The sequence below is a fragment of the Physeter macrocephalus genome, chromosome 19 (assembly GCF_002837175.3).
Source record: "Physeter macrocephalus isolate SW-GA chromosome 19, ASM283717v5, whole genome shotgun sequence".
Taxonomy (NCBI): Eukaryota; Metazoa; Chordata; class Mammalia; order Artiodactyla; family Physeteridae; genus Physeter; species Physeter macrocephalus.
In genome coordinates, this window is record NC_041232.1 from 39,906,931 (window position 1) to 39,925,537 (window position 18,607).

General features: G+C 38.3%; 1 protein-coding gene across 5 annotated transcripts in view; it reads right to left on the reverse strand.

The window, feature by feature from the left end:
- The window catches only part of SS18 (SS18 subunit of BAF chromatin remodeling complex), a 76,356-nt gene extending 60,039 nt beyond the window's left edge, over positions 1–16,317 (reverse strand). For 2 of the 5 annotated variants that reach the window (XM_007118275.4, XM_007118273.3), the window contains exons 1-3: positions 16,036–16,317; positions 13,076–13,152; positions 4,540–4,624 (exon numbers count right to left, since the gene is read on the reverse strand). In XM_007118275.4, coding sequence (XP_007118337.1) covers positions 4,540–4,624; positions 13,076–13,152; positions 16,036–16,104 — 231 coding nt within the window. In that variant the 5' untranslated portion in view covers positions 16,105–16,317. The remainder of the gene's footprint in view (positions 1–4,539; positions 4,625–13,075; positions 13,153–16,035) is intronic. The other 3 variants (XM_028480125.2, XM_007118274.4, XM_007118276.3) reach the window with 3 other exon arrangements.
- Between the last annotated feature and the right edge of the window lie 2,290 nt (positions 16,318–18,607).

Consider the following 18,607-nt stretch of genomic DNA (forward strand, 5'->3'; position numbering starts at 1 on the left):
TGAACTTTAATGTACCAGAATAAGAAAAATGTACTGATATAATTTCAGATTCAATACTGCAACTAACGTTTAAAAAACACTTGATGAGATCTGCTATACTATCACAGATTATCCACAACCTAAAAAGGCTAAAAATATTCTTCCCTTTTCAAATTTCACATCTGTGTGGGACTGGATTTTCTTCTACTTCAACCAAAACATATGCTAGATTGAATCCAGAAGTAGATATGAGAATACAGATGTTTCCTATTAAGCCAGACATTTAAAAGAAACTTGCAAAATTATTAGAGTGTCATTTACCTCACTAAATTTGTTTTCAAAGATACAGTTATTTTTCCTTTAAAGAATGTTACTTATATTAACATGCAATGGGTTTACTGTTGTTCATTTTAAATGAATATTAGCATAATAAGTAAAATAAAATCAATAATATCAGTGTATATAACTGACATGAAACTCCTCAGAGTGCTCAGTAATGTTTAAGTATAATATAATGGGGTTCTGTGAACAAAAAGTTTGAGAAATGCTGCAACAGAGAAAGATCAAAGTCAAAAACTGATGCTTTAAAAAGACTAAAAAAAAAGAGGGCCTCCCTCGTGGCGCAGTGGTTGAGAGTCTGCCTGCCAATGCAGGGGACATGGGTTCGTGCCCCGCTCCGGGAAGATCCCACATGCCGCGGAGCGGCTGGGCCCGTGAGCCATGGCCGCTGAGCCTGCGCGTCCGGAGCCTGTGCTCCGCAACGGGAGAGGCCTCAATAGTGAGAGGCCCGCGTACCACAAAAAAAAAAAAAAAAAAAAGACTAAAAGAAGAAAATACAATTAATACTTGGCAACAGTGATCAAAAAAAATTTTTAACGAGGAGACACAAATAGACCACATTAAGAATAAAATAAACTATCACTACAGATCCCACAGACATTAGAAAAAAGAGATTATTTCACAAACTTTATGTCAATAAATTTGAAAATTTGGATAAAATGCTAAAAAGCATAATTTAACAAAATACCTATCTCATAAGATATAGAAATGTATAAACTGTCCTATAACCATAAAGAAATTGAGTCAGTAAATAAAAGCCTCACAAGGAAAACTTCAGATCCAGATGGCTTTTCTAAAGAATTATACCAATCATTTAGGAAATGGCTATACTCTGCAAATTCTTCCAGATAAGAAAAAGTGGAAAATTCTGCAGGTCATTTTATGAAGCCAGCATAACCTCAAAATAAAAAACAGACAAAGGCATTATAAGAAAAGAAAATTTAAAGTCAATGACACTCATGAACAGCCATAAAAATCTTGATCAAAAATTTAACAAACTGAATACTGCAATTTTTTAAAAAAGACCATAACCAAGTGGGTCATGAAAAAGTAGGTTAATTACAAAAATCCAAGACTGATTGAGCATTGAGAAGTAAATCAATGTAATTCACCACATTAATAGATTAAAGAAGAAACTATGATCACCTCATTAGACGTAATAAAAGTATTTAATAAAATTTAACATCCATTCAATATATAAACTATTAGCACAACAGAAACGAAGGGGAACTTCCTTAATCTGATAAAAGGTATCCACAAAAAAAAAAACTACAGCAAGCATCATACATAATGGTCAAACAGTGAAAGCTTTCCCTTTGTGATCAGGAACAAGATTAAGATGTCCTCTATCACCACTTCTATTCAGGAATGTACTGGAGGTCCTAGCCAGAGAAGTAAGGCAAGAGAAAGAAATAAAAGGTGTAAGGATTGGCAAAAAAAAAAAACAAAACTCATTATTCACAAATATGTTCGTGAATATAGAAAACTGGAAGTATCTATAGAAAAATTGTTAGAAATAAGAGTTGAACAAGGCTGTGAGATTCAAAATCAATTGCATTTCTATGTAAACTGCAATCACAGTTACAAAATAAAACTTAAAAAACGATTCCATTTCAAAGTGCCTCAAAAAATATGAGGTACTTAGCAATAAATCCAATGAGAGATGTGTAAATCTCTCTGCAGGAGAGAGATGTGTAAATTTCCTCTGCAGGAAAATCACAAAACTTTATTGACAGATAGTAAGGACTAAATAAATCAAAATACATGCAATGATCATGATTTGAAAGACTCAGTATTGTAGAGACATCAATTCTCCCCAAATTGATTTACAGTCAAGTTCACCTCAATGAAAATCACAAGCAGATTATGTTGGACATGCTGATGTTTAAGTATATATGGAAATGCAAAGGACCAGTACACAAGATATTCTTGAAAAAAATAAGGAATATAAGGAATAAGTAAAGAACTTCTCTAATATACATCAAGACTTATTGGACTATGACAACTCTGACAAGATAGTGGAATTTATAAAAACTGGCCAATGGAACAGAATAGAGAGATTAGACACAGACCCGCACATATATGGACACTTGATATATAATATAGGTGGCATGACAAAACAGAGAAAAGATATTTTGTTTTATTTTTCCAACAGATAATGCTGGGAGAGAATTATCTACCTGGAAACAAATGAAATCAAATCTATTGCTCATACTAGCTGGTAATGAAGTCCATGGCAAAAATCACATTAACATTCTTTCAGATTCAAAACTAAATTTATTCATTATATATCCCTAGTGAGATATATCTAAGGACAAGCATATTATTGTTAGCGGCAATCTTGGTATTGTTATATTGAAATTATGTTACATGTATAGTAGTATAAAGCAAACAAGTGACTATAATAATGTCATTGAGGTATCAAGATTTTTAGAGTAAGACAGAAGAGATACTAATACATAAAATCAAATCTGGGTTAAAAAACTTCTCCTGAAGTGGCAATATCACTAATTTAATATTTTCTTTCGTTTTAAAAAGCGTATTTACTACCTCTGTCTGCTGAAAATGCCAAGAAAAAATGGAAACTCAGTAATAACAAATGCCCCAAACATCCAAATTGTGGTTTCTAAATACCAATTCCCATAGGAAAAAGGCTGGTTGGAAAAATAGTTGGGGCAGGAAATATAATCAGTCTGATCTCTCTCACAAATTCTGAAGCAAAGAAGCTATACAATACCGAAATCATGTCAGAAGGATACAGGAGCCAAATGAAGGGGTACCCACTGACCAAAGGTGAGAAAACTTGACTATCACAAAGAATGACTCAATGGATTTAAACACATTAAAAATATAAAAATGCATAAGTTCAGATAATTAAAAAAAGACAAAATCCTTGGTCATCTTTCACAGGTTGCTAGAGACCAACTTGTTATTCCAAAAATTAATAAAGGAATAGAATCAAGCCTTTATCATGACTTTCCTATAGGAACTCTTTATTTCAGGATAACCAAATATTTGATGAAAGGAAATTTTCCTTTTTAAAAGAAGTACAATGCAGGAGGAACTGTAAAATTAGAAACTCATTGTTCTTAGATCCCAAAATGAAACAACAAACCTGGTCAACAAGCACCAATGACTGCTAAAACCACTAAAAGAAAGGTAGATGGGGAATTTTATAATGGACTGATCAGACGGGTACCAACTGTGTGCACTGATCAATCCTGACATCACTAAAAACAAGACAACAAAATATGTCCCTGCTAATGAGACACAACAGGCAACACAAACACGGTGCCACCAATGAAATAACATAAAACTAAACCTAATTCTAATGGAGGCTCTCAATCTCTATAAATTATCAGTTTAGAGGAAATAGAGATGAGATGGAGGAACACGTTAAAGAACCACGAGGATACAATCAGCCAAATCCAAAATGTGAGAAATTCTGCAAAATATATGACCCAGTTTCTTCAACAAATAAATGGAGAATAAAAAATATAAACTGACACAGATAAAAATATCTTAAGACACAGATCAACCAATGCAACAGGTGGACCTTATTTGGATTCTGCGGCAAACAATCATTAAAACATTCGAGTTTTTTAGGTAATTGGTGAAAACTGAAAACATCCTGGGTATTATAAGACATTAAGAGATTCTGGTTAATTTTGTGGTGTGGGATAATAGTCCTTATCTTCCAGAGATGCATATTAAATTACGTATATGATGGCTGGGGATCTGCTTTAAAATATTACAGATTTGTTCCTAAATAATTTGTGCAATTACACATTTAAATAAATAAATAAATAAATAAATAAATAAATAGGTGGGTTAGTGAATAGATGGATGGATATAACTTCCGCAGTTGGCGAATCAATTCCAGGTGAATTAATTCAAATTAAATATGAAGGCAAAATAATAAAGCTTGTAGATTATATAGGAGAATATTTCTCAGAAGAGGACAGGATTTAGGATTTGCTAAACAACACTCAGAATCAGATATAACTTCCGCAGTTGGCGAATCAATTCCAGGTGAATTAATTCAAATTAAATATGAAGGCAAAATAATAAAGCTTGTAGATTATATAGGAGAATATCTTTATGTTCTCAGAAGAGGACAGGATTTGCTAAACAACACTCAGAATCACCAAACAAAAATGTGTTATTCTGTAAAGAACTCTATAAAAATTATCTACTTCACACTATTTTAAAGGTACTTACTGCTGGTAAAAGAGACTGCATGTTTTGATTAGAATCTGCTATTGTAGCAAGGTAGACCAAGTTTGTATGCAGCATCTGTTGATACCTTTAAAACAAAACAAATATCAATATTAAAAAATAATTTTCTTCCTATCTGCTTACATATTATACAAACAGCATTTTATTTCTCAAGTTTAATGAGCGATTTCTGTTACCTGAACATCAACAGCACTTCAATTTTTCCTAGTTCCTCTGCAAAATAATTCCAAATAAGTACGTTCAAAGACAATAATAAACACGGAGCTCTTACCATGTGCTAGATATTGCTATAGTTGTTTTACATACTTAAACATCCGATTTAATCCTCAAACCAACACTATGAGGTGAAGATTCTTATTTTCTCCATTTCACAGATGAAGAAATTGAGGTTTAGAAAGGTTAATAACTTGTACAAGATTGTACAGCGTAGTAAATGGAATAACTGAGACAGGTACTGGCTTCACACATATAACATATGCAAAGAGATCTAGAATGAAGGAATCAACAAAACTGATATGCTTATTCCCTTCCCTCTGCCATTTTCGTGTTGCCAAAAACCTCAAAGCCAAGTACAGTCAACACGCTCTGCTAAAATGTCAGAAAGGAGGTGGAAACCACACATTTTTTCCCTTCTCATTCCTGCAGCAGAGACCAATTTATGTCTGCTGTGGTTATGCTGCCCATCTATCAGGACGTATAGAGAGGACAATAAAGAGGCATCTCCAATTACAAAAAAAAGAAAAAAGTTATATGCTAAAGCACCGGGATGGAGGAAATAATAGGACACCAACACCAACACCACTGCAAATTAACTTTAAAAAATAAAGCAAATTCTCATTATTGGAGTCAAGTGGTTAAACATGTTTATTGTGATCTTACTTACCTATGAATTAGTTTTCTAAGCCACTCTTCATAATTTAAAAAATTAACTCAGATGAAACCAGATTGAAATTAGTAGTGATCCAATTACTAGTGCTGGTAAACCCACAAAATAATACAAACGTAAAACATGCATCAAATTAAGCTTTTAGAATTTCATTTACTAATAAATACTATACAAATTAAAATAATGAAAATAAGTCAAAAGAACTTTATTCAGCTAAATAAAGTCTTCTAATACAGATCCCAAATGAAGTAATTTTCTAAAACAGACACCGTTAAGAGGAATCCTAGTAAATTCTTTGCTGCATTATTTTTATCCTGCTGGAAAAACTGGTTTCACTACTGTTTCCTTATTAGGGAGGAAAAAACTTGTTTCTCACTGAACTTAAAGTTTCTTCACCAACAAGATCATACGTTTGTAGTTTGCTTGTTTGTTTTTTTATAAATTTATTGAGATATAACTGATATACATAAAGAACTTCACGTATTTAATGTGTACAATTTGCTGAGTTTGGACATACACGAACACCAGTGAAAACATCACCACCATGGAGGTAACAGATATATCCAACACTTCCCAAGGTTTCCTTGTTTCTCTTTGTTTTTGTTTTTCTGTTGTTGTTTAAAAACAAGTCTAAGGGGCTTCCCTGGTGGCGCAGTGGTTGAGAGTCCGCCTGCCGATGCAGGGGACGCGCGTTCGTGCCCCGGTCTGGGAAGATCCCACATGCCGCGGAGCGGCTGGTCCAGTGAGCCATGGCCGCTGAGCCTGTGCTCCGCAGCGGGAGAGGCCACAACAGTGAGAGGCCTGCGTACCGCAAAAAAAAAAAAAAAAAAAAAACAAGTCTAAGTTTTTAATGCTCCTCCTCACATATACACTATGTTGCTCAATCAAACATGATATATTGTTATAGGGATCCTTAAACAAACAAGGACCAAGAATTATTATTTTGCACTGAATTATTCATAATGGTTAATTATGTCATTGAAATTCTTCAAACAGCACTAACAGGCATCACTAGCTGGAATTACTTCATTATTCCATAGACATCTTGAATGGAATTTAAGATACAGGATTCTACAATCTTGCCATTTTTAAAAAACCAACCAGCCATTTTTAATTAGACCATGTAACCCATTTCAAAGGCTGCTCTTTCAAGTTTTTCTTTTCTTCTGAATATTAGTATGGCTCTATCACATGTACTCAGATATGAGATTTGCTGACTGCCCTATCAAAAATAAAAATACCAACTTTACTCAGAGACTATGGCTTACTCGTGACCCTTTAAGAAAAATTCTAGTCATGCTTATTGGTCCTCGGTAAGCCAGTGTTAAAATACTGTTTAATCTGCCACACGCTAGAGGCCTCATTTATAAAATAATGGCAGGGACTTCCCTGGTGGCACAGTGGTTAAGAATCGCTGCCAATGCAGGGTACACGGGTTCGAGCCCTGGTCCAGGAAGATCCCACATGCCATGGAGCAACTAAGCCCCTGCGCCACTACTACTGAGGCTGCACTCTAGAGCCCGCGAGCCACAACTACTGAGTCTGCGTGCTGCAACTACTGAAGCCTGCATGCCTAGAGCCCATGCTCCACAAGAGAAGCCACCGCAATGGGAAGCACGTGCACTGCAACAAAGAGTAGCCCCCGCTCGCTGCAACTAGAGAAAGCCCGCGCACAGCAACGAAGACCCAACGCAGTCAAAAATAAATAAATTTATTTAAAAAAATAATAACAAAACAAAATAAAATAATGGCAGTGAGGGTAGATCTCTAAAGTCCTTGTGGTTCTAAATATCTATAAATACAGCAACTCTTATGAAATACTTTAAAGACATTTCCCCAACTATCAAATCTTAATTTTTAATCTTGAAATAATCTCAAACTTATAGTTTCAAGAATAGTAAGAAGAACTCCCAAATATTTTTCTCCCACGCTCCCCAGTTGTCAGCATCTTACATCTGTCTTATACTGTCTCTAAACACCTACACCAACATACACGTGCATGCAACGACACACTTTTTTCCAAAACCATCGAGAGTCAGTTACTGGCATAATACCCCATTACTCCTAACACTTCAGGGTCAATTTCCCAAAAACAAGGACATTCCCCTATATAACTACAAAACAACCATCATAACAAGGAAATGAATACTGATACAATATTACCATCGAATCCACAGAACCCAGTCAAATTTCTACAACTGTCCCAATAGCCCCAAATCTTTTTACCTATGTAAGGGGGTAAGTAAAAATGATCATTTTTAATGGGTCTTTTGTAACTTCAGTAGGTTTTCTTTTTGTAAAAACTGCATTCTTTTTACAGCACTCATCAAATAAGCTTATTCTAAGATTCTTCTACAAATATTAAAGAAACATTTTCCTCAGAAACTTCTTTTAAATTCTATAAATACTATTAATTTGTCACTGAAGCAGTTTTTATATCCTTATTATTTCTAAAATAGTATACGTTAATAAAAGAAAGCAGAGTATGTAAGCAAAGGGAAGACATAAAATATATTCAACATTTTATATTTGATGATGGTAACTTCCTCATAAATAGTGGCAGATACTTCCAGATACCCTTAATTATTAACCTATCAAATGAGAGGCAGTTCACTTCCCAAAGATTCCACTAAGAGCCACTACAAGAATTACCTCGAATAAAGTAAAATAACCACCATTAAATTTATTGATATAATTACAAAATGAATCCAAAAGAGTCAGATTTCATTTTGTAAAAGAAACTTTTACCTAGAAGCTATGAACAGTTTATTTTTAGGTCACCAGAAATACAATTTATAGAATAAAAGTTAACTTCCTAACTAGAGATTTTAAACTAAATTCATTTACACTATGATGAACAAAAATTTTTCACTTGAGAACTGTTTATAATACACTCTGAAATAGAGGCACTCACCCTGAAATACAAAAGGGCTGATTTAAGCAAATACATTGGATGATTTAGAAAATGCTCAAACCAAACACCATAAGAGAGAAATAATATATTCTTACATATAAGTTGTCAGAATTTAAAGGGAAGAGGATCTGGGAATATGAGCTCTACAAGTGATTCACTGACTTATATGAGTGTGAGTGTGAGTATGTGTGCATGAGAGTGTGAGAGAGTGTGTGTGTGTGTGTGTGTGTAGATAAGGGTAGAGTAATATATCCAAAGATGTTACCAGTGAAAAATCTTTGAGTGGTGAGAATATGGTGTTCGTTCTCTAAATTTTAAATATCTGTGTTTTCTAATTTTCTACAATGCCTATACTGCTTTCATAAAAATAAAGTTATTTTCGATTTTAAAAAACACTGCTTCAGGCAGTTATCACATCTTAAGGAACTGTTTAATTAAAATCGAACTATCAATTCCCAGATGGCTGTCACTGATGTTTCTCTTTATTTTCCTTTCACTTCTCCTATGAGAAACAAGAACATTTATTAATGTTGAGAGGAGAAATTTTTTTTTCTTCACTCACAAACCAATTCTGACAACTTGAGAAAGAAAGAGTATATGAAGAACTCTAAGAATGAAATTAAATACAACAGAAAGGGCAGAATTTAAGATTCTACCTAAATCAATTTAAGCCCCGCTTATACACATATGTGGGCAAATGAGGTCTATGCCAAACAGGCAGATAAAGGGAAAATGATCACCTACACAAAAAAGCTAAGACTATAAAGAATGAGATGGTATAAACTTTTGCCAACAAGTTGGAAAAGTGGGTTCTACATCTGAACATGTCTTATCCCTGTCATGTACTGCTAGGGCCTATAGGAAATTGAACCAGTCCTATGCCCGGGGCTTTACCCAGCATTTTAAAACGCCACAGGTGTGGTGATCATTTTGTAACATACAGAAATGTCAAATCACTGTTGTGCACCAGGAACTAGCATAGTGATGTAGGTCAGTTATACTTCAAAAACAGACAGGGACTTCCCTGGCCGTCCTGCAGTTAAGACTCAGCGCTTCCACCGCAGGGGGCGTGGGTTCAATCCCTGGTCAGGAAACTAAGATCCCACATGCTGCACAGTGCAGCCCCCCAAAAAGAATAACAGAATAACAAAAACAGAGAGACAAACTCACAGAAAAAGAGATCAAATTTGTGGTTACCAGAGGTGGGAGGGCGGGGGCGAGGAGGAGCTGGATAAAGGTAGTAAAAAGAAGAAAAAAAAGCCGTAAGTGAAAATAATTATTCTAATCAGTGCCTCTCAGTTGTTATCATTCCATGGCTGACTTGAGGTAGTGATCTCCTAACCACTGATGATTATCCACAGTTGTAATTTCTTAAAAGAAATTTTCACATATAAACAGACAAGATTCATCAAAGAAAATATACATAAAAGAAGTGGCAATGGTCACATAAAATGCAAAATGCACAAGTGATTAGCAATTAAGATATCCTAGCATCCAGATCTTAATTTCTAAATATTATTCTCCAAAAAAAGAACTAGGGCTTGGAGAAATGATTACAGACTGGGGCAGAAAAAAGTACAAGAGGATCCTGGAACATTCTGTCATATAAGAAATTTTTTAAATGCTCAAAAAATAATAGAGACAAGTCAAGAAGCCAGCATGAGGGGCTCCCAGTGGCCAACATCTGGGACAATCTGAAAAAGAAAATAAATAAATAATAGACTAACAAAGTAAAACCCAGAGAATACAGTAAGAATCCATAAGTTCATTCAGATATAAATCAATGAATGAGTGAATGGGACAGGGGCTGGGAAATCTGTTCCTTACAGTAGGATTCCAAATAACTGTAGAAGAAAAGATGGGTTCAGTCACCTTTTGGCAACTGCCACAGTAATAACTGTTTTAGTCAAGAATCACTGGTGAAAGTTAAAACGAATGTGTGGAAATAGGCTAAGAAACAGGGTTATGTATGTCTCAAGGTATCTCCCCAACACATACACAGAAATAACAAAGGAAGAAATAGTAATTTTACAGTAGAGATCCTGGCAGGCACCACCTTAAATTAACAAAGTAGCCAAAGTTACCATGAATACTGGGACAAACTGCTATCACACGGCTACTGAGGATGCACTGAGAAAGACACAACATCGTGTCTGTGGTACTCCTGCCAAAAGTGTATAACATGAGTCTAATCAAGGAGAAACACCAGTCAACCCAAAATGAGGGACATATAACACAAAAACTGGTCTGTACTCTTCAACAATGTCAACATCATGAAAGATAACAGAAAAACTGAAGGACAGTTCCAGATTAAAGTACTCTGAAGACACAGACCTAAATATAACATCTGATCCTGCACTGGATCATGGAACTGAAAAAATACACTAACGGGACAATTGGCAAAATTTTTGAAAGGTCTGAAAATCTGATAACACTATTTAATCACTGGAGCACCAGGGAAGTCCCTGAATTCTTGATTTTAACAATTAGACTCTAAGAATTTGTGCTTGTTTTCATGAAATACACATGGATGTTATAAAGGTAAGAGAGAAGCATGCCTGCAACTTTTTTCTCAAATATTTCAGAAAAACGTCATGGGGAAGAAGTGAATGACACAGTGGACTAATATGTAAACATTTGAGGCATTTCAGTGAAGGGCATACAGGAATTTCTTCTACTATCTTTGAAACTCTTTTATAAGAGTGAAATTATTTAAAAATAAAAAGTTTTAGAAAGAGATACCACTTTTCACCAACCAGATGTGTAAAACAATTTTAAAAGATGGCCAGTATCCGCTGCTGGCAGATGTGGTTGAAAACCAGGACTCTGAAACCTAGTGGGAGTAAAGCAAACCAATACAATCTCTTTGCAGGGTAATTTGGAGATTTAGAATGGTCTTTGACCCAGCCATTCCACTTAGAAAACCCTAATCTATGAAAACTAAAATATCTGTCTAAATGTGTTTATATAAATGTGAGCACATATTTGAAAATGCACAGAAAAATGTTTTGAAAGATAGGTACTAAACCACTGTAAGTAATTACCTCTGTGGAGAGAAGAGAGACATAAGAGTGAGAAGTAAAAAAGCGACTTTATAAACAAAGGGGAAAGAGAAAAAGTCATGGAGAGGGACTCAAAACTTGGTAAAGAGTTAATCGGATGATAGCAGGCAACCAACACAGCATGAAAGCCATGCAGAGAAAGAGCCAGGGTTGCTGAAAAAATCTTCCTGAGAGCAGACCAATGAGATCTCTAGGAAAGACAGATGTGTCCCAAAACAATGGTGAGAGTAAAATATTCAGAGCTGAGTTGTCCAATGCGGTAGCCACTAGACACACTGAACTTGTGGCTAGTACAAAATGACATGTTAGTAGGGTAAGATGCACAATGGATTTCGAAGACTTATTATGAAACAAAAGAACGAAAATAACTCATTAGTATTTTTATACTGATTACATATTGAAGAGGTATTATTTTAGAAATAGTTAAATAAAATGTATTATAAAAATTAATTTCATGTTTCTTTTTACTGGTTTAATGTGCCTACTAGCAAATGCAGAATTACTTATGTGGCTCCCAATATATTCCTACTGACAGTGTTGTTCTAGAGACTTTTGAAAAAATATTCAATTTGCTCCACTATACCAGATTCTATTAGGGGATACCGTTTACTTCAGACACATCATCACTTCAAAGTAAGAAGTTCGGTTCTTATGAGCGGTAATCAATTCTGTACTAGACATATAAACTTTGCGTTCTCAGCCACATACAGCTGACCTTTGAACACAGTGGTAGGAGGGACTGAGCCCGGCACAGTTGAAAATCTGAGTATAACTCTACAGTCTGCCCCCAGTATCCATGGTTCCGCATCCACATATTCAACCAACCACAGATCATGTAGCACTGCAGTACATCTTTACTGAAAAAAATCCACATGGAAGTGCACCTGTGTAGTTTAAACCCATGTTGTTCAAGAGTCAACTGTACATGGATGTAACTAAATACCTTATAAATGTGAAGATCTAACTTTTCCACAAATCAGACTATGCAGATTTGAAGTCATTATTTTATAATGCAGGATAAGAAGTATTAGAAAAACACTGATATCCACTCCATCCCAAAGAACAAATTTTTTTAATAAAAAAATCAAAAAAAGTCACACAAAAAATTGTACACGAATGTTCACAGCAGCATTATTCATCATAGTCAAGAACTGGAACCAACCCAAAGAACATCACTGATGAATAAATAAAATGTGGTATAGCCATGGAAGATTATTCAGCAATAAAAAGGAAGGAAATACTGATACAAGCTTCAACATGGATGAATCTTGAAAACACTATGCTAAGGGAAAGAAGTCGGTCAAAAAAAACCATGTATTGAATGAATCCATTAATATGAAGTGTCCACAATAAGCAAATCTACACAAACAGAAAACAAATTAGTGGTTAACAGGGGTTGTGGGACTGGGAGGTGAGAATGGGGAGTGACTGCTAATGGGAGACGGTTTCTTTTGGGAATGATGAAAATGTTCTAAAATTGATTAAAGTAATACTACAACTCGATGAATATACTAAAAACCACTGAATTGTACACTTTAAAATAGGTGAATTATATGGTATGTGAATTATATCTCAATAAAGCTGTTCTTAAAAAGAAAAGTAAAAAATTAACCAACACAGAAAAAGAAATACAAAAAAAATTCATATCAATCTTACTGAGAACACTCTGAGGTCTTTCCTTTATTCTGATAGTCCATTATGCACTGAATAAGATGGTTATTTTCATCCAACATCTGAAATAAATGAGAAAAAGTTTATTGTAAATCTAGTGCAACAAGTAAAATAAAAAATTCAGATTTCTAGAAACATTTATCTCTACAGGAACTGAATCCACACAGGTCTTTTTTTATACATACTATATAGCTCAGCACAAAAGATCTTATTTTATACCTTTGGAATGTTATCATGTTTAATCAACATTTTTTAATTGTTTTTTTGGCAGTGCCACCCAGCTTGCAGGATCTTATTCCCTGACCAGGGATCGAACCCACGCCCCCTGCAGTGGAAGCGTGGAGTCTTAACCATTGGCCCACCAGGGAATTCCCTAATATTTCTATTTCAATTATTCTCCCTCTGAATTATTACCTGAAGCTCAGCACAGAACATTTGGAGTTTCTTTTCTGTTCAAACATTTAATTACCTCTACTATCTGAAATAGAAGTTTTAGCCTATTAAGACTAAAAGTTAAGAGGGAATTCCCTGATGGTCCAGTGGTTAGGACTCTGAGCTTCCACTGCAGAGAGCACCGGTTCAATCCCTGGCAGGGGATCTAAGAGCCCCCAAGCCGTGGGGTACAGCCCAAAAAAACAAACAAAAAAGACTAAAAGTTAAGAGTCCAAGTTGGCTTTGCATCATTGTAATGCTTTGTCTTAGTGAAAAAAAAAATCTGTCTTTATCCAGAATAAGCTCATGAACACTTCAGCTCAGGAGGCTTAAGGAGATAGCTGCCTAGTTTCCAAGTTTTATACAGCATGGTTTTGTGATTCTCCAAATATGCAATCAATTGCAATAATTTCTAGGTAAGTACTGTAATATTTATCGCAGACTCTATGAGCCTACCTTATAATTTAATTGTCCCAAAAGTTTAAAAATAAGAAGCATATCAATTTATCATACTATCACCTTATAACAATTCAAAGCAAAACTAGCTTTAAGGGTTAAATAATTCATCTAAGCAAAGTGGCACTGAGGAAAAAACACGATGTAGCAATTAAAAGACCAGTTAGTTTTAGCGCCAGCTTTGCTATCCTGTGCAAACCACTTAAGATTTCAGGGTCTCAGATTTATCAAGTGACAGGAGTAGATGTTCCTCCTAAAACTGCCCCACCCTTCCAGGATTCAACAAAAGCATGAAGTATAATACCATAACCACTCTTTCTCACTAATTTAGTTAATGTAATTCTTTTAACTAAACACGAAAACCCACTGAACAGTATGACTTTTCTGCATATGAATCATATGCAGAAAAAAATACTGTGCATATGATTCATATCGCTGGAAAAAAATATTAACATGCCCTTCTAAAAAATGTAGTTTTCTTCTTAATCATCAGATGCCAAAAAATTTGTCTTTAAAACGTGTTAATACAATCTCCAATCTAACGATTTCACAACCTATCTTCTCGGATTCTTCAATCTAATAAACTTCACCATTAGAATATTTGTCTCATACCTAACATCAATCCCTCACACTATAGAATGAGGCACGAAATTTGGAATCCTTTTTCTGTCCTCAACTGAGGATGAAAACTTTAACTGATCAGCATCTCCTGAATTAATCACCCATGATAAATATCTTTAGATGTATGTAAGAAAAACTCTTTACAGAAAAAAAAAAAAAGAAAAACTCAGAACTTTTCTACAGTCCAAAAATAAAAAGCGACGCCTTCCAGAAACACGTTTTGCCTATGTGTACTTGGAGCTGTTTGCCAGGCCGCAGACTTAGCCCAGTACGCTACACGAAAAGCACTGCATTTTCAGGCACTGCCAAGCCAGTTTGTTCATAAAAATAAAGCAACAGTTGGGCAAATGTCAAATGCCACACTATAAAGAACCTGAGAGTCAACAGAAGCCAATTAACATAATCTACCGGGCATACGATGATATCCTGAGTGGTACTAGAAGTAGACTTCTCTTCAATTTTCACCTTTTTTCCGGTGCATGAAACAAAACCGAAATATTTAAGGTAAACTGCAAAATTTTCCAAGTAACTTTTCAAAGTCTGGTTAACTAAAACTCAGAACGCTGCCTTGCTCATAGGCAACAAGGGGTAGAGAATAAAGAAACTTTGTGTCCCCAACTGGCAAGTAACAGCAACGACAGCACAGCTCCCTGTGTATTTGTCACTACTTCTGCAATTGGGCACGAGAATCAGACTGTCTCCACTACTCGACTGTAAGCTCCGTGAAGGCAAGGACCATGCTCACCACTGCAGCCTCGGCGCCTGCAGTAGGCGCTCAATGAGTATTCGCTGCAGCTGTAAAGGTGTAAGGGGTGGATCCGGAAAAGAGGAGGGACTCCGAGAGAACCCCGAAATCCAGAGGGTTCTCCCTCGCCCGCCCCTGAACCTCGACTAAGGTTCCCTGCCGCGTCCCCCAACTTCTGGTTAGAGCTCCCCAACTCGGCCAGAGTTTGCAGCTCTGCGCGGGGAGAGAGTAACACTCCGGCTTCCCCTCGGCCCCCCGGCGACCCTAGGTGGGGTGTGCACGAAGCCGCCTCGGCGCGCGGGGCGGGATGACGCCAAAGTAAGTCCGGAGCGACGCGCGGAGCCGCGGGGGGCGCGGGCCGCGGAAAACAGCCCTTCCCCGCGCGGCCGCCACCGCCGGGTGCACGCGCCCCGCCGCGCGAACGCCGCCCCATCCCTAGAGAAATCCGGCGCCAGTTGCTCGGGCTTTTGTGCCTGTAGGAAGGAGCCCAAACGCATGCAGGACTCCGCGAGAGAACCGGTTCGCCCCCTTCCGCCACCCACTCGGGCGCAGCCCGCGGCTCGGGTTCCCACACCCACCCGCCTCCCAGCAGGCCCGCCTCCGCCCCCAGCCCGGCCGACTCCCGGCCCGGCCCCCGGGTCCCTCCCAAACGCGGGCCGGGCCTGGCATCTCCGACCCCGCGCGGTTTCACCTTCTGAATCGCAGCGGGAGTGATCTCCCCCTTGCCGCGCTGCCTCGGGGCCGCGAACGCCACAGACATGTTGCCGCCGTCACCACTATCGGCAAGTCCCGAGCGCTCCGGGTGAACGGCAAACTGGGGGAAAGACGCCGGCCTCTAGGGCCGAACCACGTCGAGAACGCGGGGAGGGGGGATGCTCCAGCGCCCGACGGGCAGCCGGCCGGCCCAGCCTGGACGGGGAACTCTGGCCCGTACTAGTCCAGTTTCTGCGCGGTACTTTGGAACCACAGCCCCGGCAGAACTTCCTTGCTCTTGATCGCCCTCCTGTTCCTCCACCTTTCCTTCCCCGCCACCCCCCGGCTCTCTGCGCTTGTGGTAGGGCCGCGCCCCAGCCCTCCCTCCGTTTCAGCGATTCAGGAAATGGTCCCGCCGCCGCGGGAGAGGGAGCGGCTAGGGCAGCGCCTGTCACAGGAAATGCGAGCGCCCGAGCCGGCCCGCCCCTTTCGCGTGGGGCCGCTTTCCTCCCGCTCCGCGCACTGGAGCGTCCCTCCGGCGGCGTTTCGGCGCTCTGCTGTAGACCGCGTTCAGTTTTTCCAACTTCATCCTTACCCACTCCGGGGAAGACGTGGCCTCCCCGAGCTGTCCGGGTACCCCGGAGATGGGAGGAGGGAGGTCAGGACCCGGGAGTTCGTGTCAACCCGTGGGGCATCTGCCAAGATGAGGCAGAGTTGGGAGGACGAGGGGAACGCGGATTCGCTGGTTTGAATGGCTCGGCTACGCCCCGAGTGCGCACCTCCGAGTCCACGGTCTCGCGCGTACACACAGTCGTTCTTAACAATTGGAAAGTAAGCGCGACCCAAAATCGGGAAACGAAGGCTGTGTCCTGCACTCGGGGGCAGTCGGCCAAGTTGGCTGGGAAGGCCGCAGTTGAAGAGTTCACCTCTTAGGATAAACCCTTGTCAGAAATGTGGGTCGATTTCATCTGACTTGCATCTTCGGAATTAACTTTTGAAACAGGGCACCCATGCTCTTTTCTTTTGCAATATTTAGTGGCTTGTAAATTAGGCCCAAGCTACCGGCCTTCCAATCAGTGTGAGGCAAAAAGCCATAGCTTTCAAACTTTGTCAGGGACATGGGCAAATGTGTGTAATGTGTTGGTGTGGGGTTTACTACTATGGTGTAAATTTAGACTTCCATGTAACAAAAAGGAAAAGTTTAAAAGTGTCACCCAACATTAATGAGGCTCAAAAATCAATCCCTCAGTTTATGTATCAACTAAATCGGAAAAAATAAAGGAAAATTTCATATTTTAAAATTTATGTTTCAAATAAATGCTCTTCACAAAAAGGTCATGAGTTTCGTTCATTCAGCAAACTTGGGTGCATTTTTTGTGCTAGGCTTTATGCTAGGCACCTAGGATACAGCTGTGATAGAGTTGAGAGACCAGAAACAAGTATACAAATATGTACGTATGTAAAGTACTAACAGGGACTTCCCTGGTGGTCCAGTAGTGAGGATTCTGCCCTTCCACTGCAAGGGGCACGGGTTCTATTCCTGGTTGGGGAAATAAGATCCCACATGCCACATGGCACAGCCAAAAAAAAAAGTACTAAGAAAGACTAGCAAACAGGGGACTGAGAGAGAGTGACAGAGGCACTCGTGTGGGTTAGGGTGGGAAGTCCCCTCGGTTATATTTAAACTGAGGCCTAAAGGATGAAAAGGCTCAAGCCATCCTAAGAATAAAAGGAAGATGATTTGTACTCCTACAAATAGTAGTTACTCCTAGGAATTTAATTGTCTTTCACTACCCTAAGCCTTGACAAAAATACTCTGGTATATTTGGACATGATGTAACATATCAATTTAGAAAACCTATTGAATTCAGAACAGAAACGAAGTCCATCACTAAGTCTTTCAAGATGAAAGCCTGGCTGCCATCATCTTGTCTTGATATTTACACAAACATGCCTTAGTAGTTAACAATATTTCAGTAGGAGAAATGAAAAATACTCTTACTGCTCCAGTTCTGTCTACTAGGCAGATAGCACGGAAATTTTAGAAGAATGACATGAACCAGTAGGAACAATGAATTACTATATCCCAGAAAAAAAAAAAATGTGCCAAGGGGACTCCTATTCCAAGGAGGTACCCAGAGATGGGTACGTTTTTTGTCTAAATTACAGTTTCCCAACAGCAGGAAAGGAAATCAACTGAGAATGGGTAAGAGATCTGCTTAAGGTGTTTATTCCTTCAGAGTAGCATGGTAGAGCCTAGGGTACCCCGAGCCTCTAGGCATGGACCACAGTTTTCTCTGATGCCATGTGTGCCATAAAAATACCAGTATTTTCTATGTGTCCATCACATGAAATCAGAGGGGTAGCACTGGTGTAAAGATCCATCCCAAAATACAAATGATCTCCCTAAGAGAAGACACTTTTTTTTTTTTTTGAGAAGACACCTTTTAAAAGGGACTTTATCTTACTCTTAAGCATCCATTGTAAACCAATCAATCAGCTTGACCTGGAAAAGTGGAAAATTCAGAAAGTGATAAGGAACGTTGTAGGCTGGAGGAACTTTCTTAGAA